Source organism: Penaeus chinensis, chromosome 28, assembly GCF_019202785.1.
Source record: "Penaeus chinensis breed Huanghai No. 1 chromosome 28, ASM1920278v2, whole genome shotgun sequence".
In the NCBI taxonomy this organism is placed as follows: domain Eukaryota; kingdom Metazoa; phylum Arthropoda; class Malacostraca; order Decapoda; family Penaeidae; genus Penaeus; species Penaeus chinensis.
The window spans coordinates 17,004,874-17,012,373 of record NC_061846.1 but is presented as its reverse complement, the minus strand read 5'-3'; the positions used below and the strand labels follow the sequence as shown (position 1 = coordinate 17,012,373).

The window sequence follows — 7,500 nt, the reverse complement described above, 5'->3', positions numbered from 1 at the left end:
AAAAGAGCATATATTAATGTCCCCCCCCCCCCCAAGAGATCACCTTCAACAGAAGACCGAAAGTGTCCGAAATTCAATAATCTCACTTATCGTTTCTTGTAAAACAATTCTTCGTTTTATTTCGGCCGGTCACGTTCGGTATAATCACGGCTGGTAGCATTTCCCGTTTGCCGTTTTCTGTTTTCTTTCTCAAGATACAATCTAAACCTGTCAAACGTATTCTTGTCTTGTGAAGTTATTCATTCTTATTCATACCATTATTTTACATATCTTTGAGAAATTTGAGGTGCAGCATATTAAGGGTTTTTAGATTTTTCGGAGGTCAATAAACACTTTGTCTGATGAACATATTTATTATATATTTTCATTTAAGTATGCCATTAGTTTTTAATAAAAAATAACATTCGATAGACTAACAATACATAAACAACATGCACAAAGTTAAGAGAAAGAAAGAACTTGTTAAAAATACATGTCTAAATGAGGTAGATAACCTAATCAAAGACATAGGTCATACCAGTTCATGGGTGTACATTTTGTGCATATAAAAGTGTGCGTGTCTGTAATATGTATATAAGTTTGTGTATAATATATGTATGTGTGTGTGTGTGTGTGTGTATATATATATATGTATATATACACATGTGTGTATATATATCAAAAATATATATCTGTATATATATATATATATTTATATCCATATATATATATATATATTTATATCCATATATATATACATATATTTATATCCATATATATACATATATTTATATATATACTTATAAAGACATATGTATATATATTTATGTATATAATGGGCACTATGTGAAATCATTTACAATGCAACTTAATTAGAGATTATATATGCGTTCCTAGAACAGTTACATCAGTTACATAAGTAGTCATGTCTTGAATTTGTACTAATAATGATTTCCGTGAATGTAATACATTAATCCGACAAAAAATTGGGCCCTAATTAATTAATATGTGTTGCATAAAGATCGATTTTTTGTATCAGGAACAGGCTTCCGTGTATAGTTTGTATCCAGTTGTGTCAATGTGTATGTGTGTGTATTTGCATGTGTACGTGTGATATTACAGAATGTAAATGCATAACTTAAATTATTCAAATGTGCCAACAAAAATTATTTAAATATTTAAATAAAACATATGAAATTAAGAGCAGAATTATGTCATAAATACTGTAATGATTAAATGAACCTACACCACTATTTCGCACCCAAAACATGATCAAAATCAAATATTCAGACAAAACCAATACACAACATCTAGACGGCCAGTTGTCGCCGCCTTTGTCAACAAAACGAACATCGAAGACTAGATTTTCTTTGTGGTGTTATTATTTTTTCTTTCATTATAATTCCTCGTTCAACTTGTAAACTAATGTTATATGCATAACATTTCCCATCTGCACTGCTACATAATACTTCCCAAAGAATGCACTGGTTTGTAAGATTACCGTTCACCAGCCTTGCAAGGCTTGATTTTCAGTGTATATTTCTGCCTCAAGCAATAGACAGACAGCAAGGAAACGTTCACTTACACAGGTACGTGAGGATCATCGCTTGAGCCAAGAGTGGCAGGTGGGCGCAGGGCGTCGTCCCGCTCACCCCCGAAAGCCCCGAAACCCCACGGACTTGGAGCGGTTGGTGTTGTGGCGAGCGCAGGGCCCGATGTTCGTGAGGAACCCGATCATGCAATGCATTCCGGAGTTGGTTTCGACCACGACTCTGCTTACCTCACTCTCTGGCAGCAAGAAGCCGTACGAGCCCGTATCAGGGAGCTCGATCGTGTACGAAAGAGGTACTTGCAGAGCTCCGTACGCCCAGTCGTCGGAGGCCCCAGAGGCGAGGCCGTAGAGAGGCCCTGAACCTCCGATCTCGTATTCAGTTCTGCCTCCTGAAGCGGCCTTGACGCCCTCGTTAAACTTCCTTGCCAGGCGGCTGAGTTGCTTGACATTGGCGGGTGGGTCCCTCGTCCATCCCCACGGGTACAGCACCGTCTGCCCGAAACTATGGAAGGTGATGAAGACGTCGATGTCTCTCACTCTCTGCATTGCTCTGCCGAGGCCAATCGTCTCCGGCTCGCTGAAAGGCTCTTTTCCCTTGAATGTCTCGCTGCAAGGGTTGCCGGAGGCCCCGACGCCCCACTTGAGGTTCCAGTTTCGGTTGAGATCGACGCCTTTGCAGCGAGCGCTTGGGCCGTTTTGGCTGCGGTTCTTCCGCCAAAGTCTGTTCGTGGTAAAGCGTGTAATGAAGAACAGATGCTCAATTCTAAAATACGTTACGTTACAACATAATAAAGGTAAATATTTGTTTTATCATATTGTGATCTGACCATCAATACTCTATATCAAACAGATACACGATCAATAGCTGGTCGTTTTGGGCCGGCAATTAACACTGGCAGATCAGACGTGCCCACAGCGCATTTACCTTGCTCTGGGTGACGAAAAGGAGTAGGCGTAGCCGTCGGGGTTGGCGACGGGCACGAAGTACCACTCGGTGACCTTCAAGATGTCCCGCCATTCAGGACTGACTGCCACCTGATGCATTAGGTACGTGGTCACGGCGGGGGAGATCCATTCCCTGGCATGGATACCTGAGGACGAATTTAACACGGTTAGATGCGCTGATATCTTATTCTATATTCACATCTCTAAAAGATACTCAACACTAATATTAATAATAACTTGCAATAGATAAATATACAAATAGATTAAAGAATAGGTAAATAAAAAAGGTAAATAAAATCAGACGCGAATCCCCATCACCGTGACTGCGATCAGACTCGAGCGCTGATACTTGCCTCCTTCGATCCAGATCCTCTTCTTAGGTCCTGGCGTGGAAGGGTCGGTGATCCTCACGAGCCTGACCTCGCGGCCCTCCAGAGTCCTGGCCACCGACGCCATCTGCACGAAGTCACCCGAGGTGAAGTTGAGCCATTCCTCGAAGCCCTCGATGTCTTCCAGGTCATGGAACGACGTCCAGTCCATCTGCTCTGTAGGCGAACAGGAAATATTTTACTGACGGAAACTTGTAGTGTAGTGTCGTATGATCAAGTCCTCCGATGTTATGGGAAACTTAGAAATACTTCAAGCACATTTAGTCGATTTTTTCCAACTAAAAAAAAAATATTTGAATTTTCACAATTTAAAGTGTGTAACCAACTGCTGAATGGAATTATCAAATCCTTAAAAGAGAGAATACTTCAGCAATAATATTCATGAACAATATGCAATTGTCGCTCTTTCTCTCTCACTCTCTCTTATTATATATTTACGTATATGTATATGCATACGTACGTATGCATACATGTACATGTCTGTGTGTGTGTGTGTGTGTATGTGTGTGTGTGTGTGTGTGTGTGTGTGTGTGTGTGTGTGTGTGTGTGTGTGTGTGTGTGTGTGTGTGTGTGTGATTGTGTGTGTGTGTGTGTGTGTGTGTGTGTGTGTGTGTGTGTGTGTGTGTGTGTGTGTGTGTGTGTGTGTGTGTGTGTGTGTACGTACACTTACATACATACCATATATATATATATATATATATATATATATATATATATATATATATTATATACATATATACATACATATATATGTGTGTGTGTGAGTATGTGTATATATATATATATATATATATATATATACATACATATACATGTGTATGTATAAGTATATATATATATATGTATACATATGTGTGTGTGTGTGTGTGTGTGTGTGTGTGTGTGTGTGTGTGTGTGTGTGTGTGTGTGTGTGTGTGTGTGTGTGTGTGTGTGTGTGCGCGTGCGTGTTTGTGTGTGTGTGTATACAGACACACACGCACACATGTGTGCATATATATATATATATATTTATTTATTTATTTATATATATATGTGTGTGTGTGTAACATAAAGTGACACACGGGTTCATCTGCGTGTCTCACATTATACTGCAAATTCAGTAAGAGCGTCCCCGCGCCCCCCTCGGCCGCCTCACCTGACTCGCGCTTCCTCCTCTTCTCCTGCATGTGCGCCCTCTCCTCCTCCACCAGCGCCAGGACATCCGGGACTTCAACGCTGTGCTTGAGGTTGGCCTCGTCCAGAGCTCTCGCCACGCGGCTCTTGGCCTCCGCCTCAACCAAAACCTGCCGAGCAACATTAGCGTAATATTTTAATGCAAAGTAGTACGCCGAGAAGGGCGTTTTTATTCTCATAACCGTGTATGCATTCGAGAGTATAAAGTACGGACGGCTTTTGGGTCGCCCCACATACCTTGGTGTGGGATGCTGTGTGACCCCAGACGTCTACATTTCCCTCATCTGCCAGCGCCCTCACCACTATGTGATGTCCCGGGGCTTCTACACGCCACATCTGCCAAAAGAAAAGCATTAATGCATCGAAATTTATATGCATATGCTATATTCAACTTCCTTTGATATGCATGATACCTGCTTTTGGTATTGACGTTTTCATTCATTTGAAAAAAAAATGCAATGCATTTATATATTTAATATATTGGCATGTTTACATACGTCCTACAATGCAAAATGCATTTTTCATGCAATCACGTGTTATGGCAAGCGACAAGAGAATGCGCTCCTGCATCATGAGGTTAGGCAAGTGGGGAGGCAGAGTAGGAGCTTGCGGTACTGTTGCCAAGGAGCGTCTCTCTCTCTCTCTCTCTCTCTCTCTCTCTCTCTCTCTCTCTCTCTCTCTCTCTCTCTCTCTCTCTCTCTCTCTCTCTCTCTCTTACCTCTGGCCCGATATCCGCAGAAGCCCCAAGCACGGCGAACGACGCTATTAAGATGATCGTCCACATCTGAAACAGGATAAAGGAATTCAAAACCTAATAAAACATTACACACTAAAAATACATATCAGAGAATCTTAATACACAAGTCATAAAAAAACTAAGCATCATAACATAAGCTTCGGCTGTCACCTCTGTTACACCCGGATAAAATATCGACTCCCCAGTCAGGTTTCCACCCCCCCCCCCCCCCCACTTGAAGGAGCAACCTCTAACCTGATCTACCCTCGGCCCGCAGTCTCCACAAACAGGGACTACGCGGACGAGGAGTGGTGGCCTTCATTCTCTTATAATAACACCCTCAGGAGACGTTCCCAGTACATGCACTACACATCCTACTCTCAAGGGAGCTTTACTCCGACTTGACTTTCAGAAGTAAATGAACTGCTTAAATAAATGCATACGCGTATACAACTATATGTTTTTTTTTTTCCTTTCCTTTTTTCTTTTTCTTTTCTTTTTCTTTCAACACATGTTTCAGGCAAATCAGACCCGCAGAAGGTTGATTAGTCAAGAATAGGATTAATATTTAACAAGAACTGAGAACGAACGGTATTTCATCCCTTCTGTATCTGCTTTCTCTATTTCATCGCTAGCTGCAGTCATGCAAACCTGCACCTTCGTGGACAGACTGGGCGTTTACTCCTCAGGGTTTAGGATCTGGGCTACTTATACAGAAAGTTGGATTGATTTTGCCATACCTCCATACACTATTTTTCATTATAATCTAAACTTGAAATAATGTACTTATAATTTTCATGGATAGATTCGACGTCGCTATCCATTTGCAGGTATCAGTCTTTACGTGTAAATAAAGCCTCAAACATGAGTTACTCCTGGAAAAGTACTCATCTCACACTCGTTTTCTTTGCCGCGAAAGAGAAAGTTTTCAGGGATCGGCCCTTCAGGTCAAAGAATCCTCTTCTCGACAGGCACATAAACAGCCTTAACTTCCTTCCCTTGATCTCAATAAGAGGAAATCTAATAAACAGAGACGTAAAAATTCCCATTGAGCCATGGATGTTATTAAACAATCACAAGTGTATTTAACTTGCTCTCGTGAGTTACTATAAACCATTTGCGAGAGGATAGGGAGGTCAAGAGGTCAATTTTGTTTGCATCTTAAGGGGGCAACGGTACTTTTCAAGTTAAGGTATCACTAGTCTCCTAAAAAAAAAAAAGAATTATTTGGTGGCTCATAGGTTAAGTCCTATGAAAAATCGTGAAACCTGAGGAAAACATCAGAAAACAACGTTGTACTTCACGGCATATATTTCTTGGATTATCACAAGGTTTCTGAGACAATGGGGATTGGAAAGTACCTGCTAATGGTAAAATGTGATAACCTGGAATATTTAAACCTCAAAATAAGACCCCGTAACTTAGCCATAAAGACGACAACAACAACGAACACAGGTGAGGCTGACGTCATACAGTTTTAGTGGAAGAGGAGTACTTCGTTATTTCCTGTCTGCTGTATCTCCGCTTTTTTTCTTTCCTTAGTTACCATGGGCAACGTGATAAGGCTTATCTCACGTTAAAAAATCCAAAGACACATGCGACCGGTGAAGATGAAAAGGGAAAATGTACATAGCTATTGCGTAAGACTATGCGAACGAAAGTGAAAGTGGGCGTATAATAAATAAGGCAGAAAGTGAAGACTACACTATACGTGGTTGGAAGTTAAAGAAAGTTGTCCTCTGGGGCGGATCCAGTGTGTTCGAAAGAGAAAATGAATACAGGGAGAGAAAGCGGAGGTGAAGAGAAAGAGATAATAACAAAGAAAGAAAATAAAATAACAAATACAAAAAATAAAAACAAAGAGATTATATTTTCAGTGAAGAATGATAACAGCTTCACAGAGATTGGAAAGAGAAACAAATGACGATAAAGTCGGTCACAGAAAGTGATGCATGGAGAGAGCGGATGAGAAGCACCGGCGGGAAAGTGTTGCAGTGACACATCATGAGAAGGAAAGGGACGGGGACATGGGTAGCGCATGAATCACGATTATGAATCACTGTTACCCACTGGGCTTCCGATGACGAAAATTCATTATTTTCTACGGTTTGTATAATTTGGATGTACGATGTAAATGTCTCAAAGGAGTAGCACTAAACAAAGTAATGAAAACATCGTTCCATATGGAAGATCGAAATACAAATAAAACCCGTGACGACTTTCTCTTTCAGTCGCACTCTCACTATCACTATCATTCTCTTCTCTCTCTCTCTCTCTCTCTCTCTCTCTCTCTCTCTCTCTCTCTCTCTCTCTCTCTCTCTCTCTCTCTCTCTCTCTCTCTCTCTCTCTCTCTCGCTCTCTCGTTCTGTACACAATGCGGAGAAAGCGAGAGAAACATATACAACCACACAGGAAGACAGAATGTCATGAGAAGAAAAAGACGGAGGAGAAAAAAAAGAGAAGACGGAGCTCAGAGGAAAGGGAAAAGAAAACACGAGACCGAAACCCCCGGGTCTCTGGCCGTAACACGAGCTCAAGGCACTGCGAAAGACGGCCGCCAAACGACCCCCGACGAGTGGTCAGGCGATTCTTCGAAGCCTCTGAAGCAGGAGGAGAAACACTGTGGCGAAGAGTCAAGTGGCTTTGCCCTCTTGAGTTTCACCATCGCTCCAATAGGAGTGACCCCTACTTTCTTTCCACACGGCCAGGGAATTCCTGGGAAATGG

At 41.5% G+C, this 7,500-nt stretch overlaps 1 protein-coding gene across 1 annotated transcript in view; it reads right to left on the bottom strand.

Annotated features, from left to right (window-relative positions):
- Positions 1–1,012: 1,012 nt before the first annotated feature.
- LOC125039948 (carboxypeptidase B-like) overlaps positions 1,013–7,500 on the bottom strand; it is a 33,588-nt gene continuing 27,100 nt past the window's right edge. Inside the window, exons 3-8 of the mRNA XM_047634341.1 lie at positions 4,757–4,822; positions 4,276–4,374; positions 4,001–4,148; positions 2,830–3,021; positions 2,457–2,622; positions 1,013–2,252 (exon numbers count right to left, since the gene is read on the bottom strand). Coding sequence (XP_047490297.1) covers positions 1,628–2,252; positions 2,457–2,622; positions 2,830–3,021; positions 4,001–4,148; positions 4,276–4,374; positions 4,757–4,822 — 1,296 coding nt within the window. The 3' untranslated portion in view covers positions 1,013–1,627. The remainder of the gene's footprint in view (positions 2,253–2,456; positions 2,623–2,829; positions 3,022–4,000; positions 4,149–4,275; positions 4,375–4,756; positions 4,823–7,500) is intronic.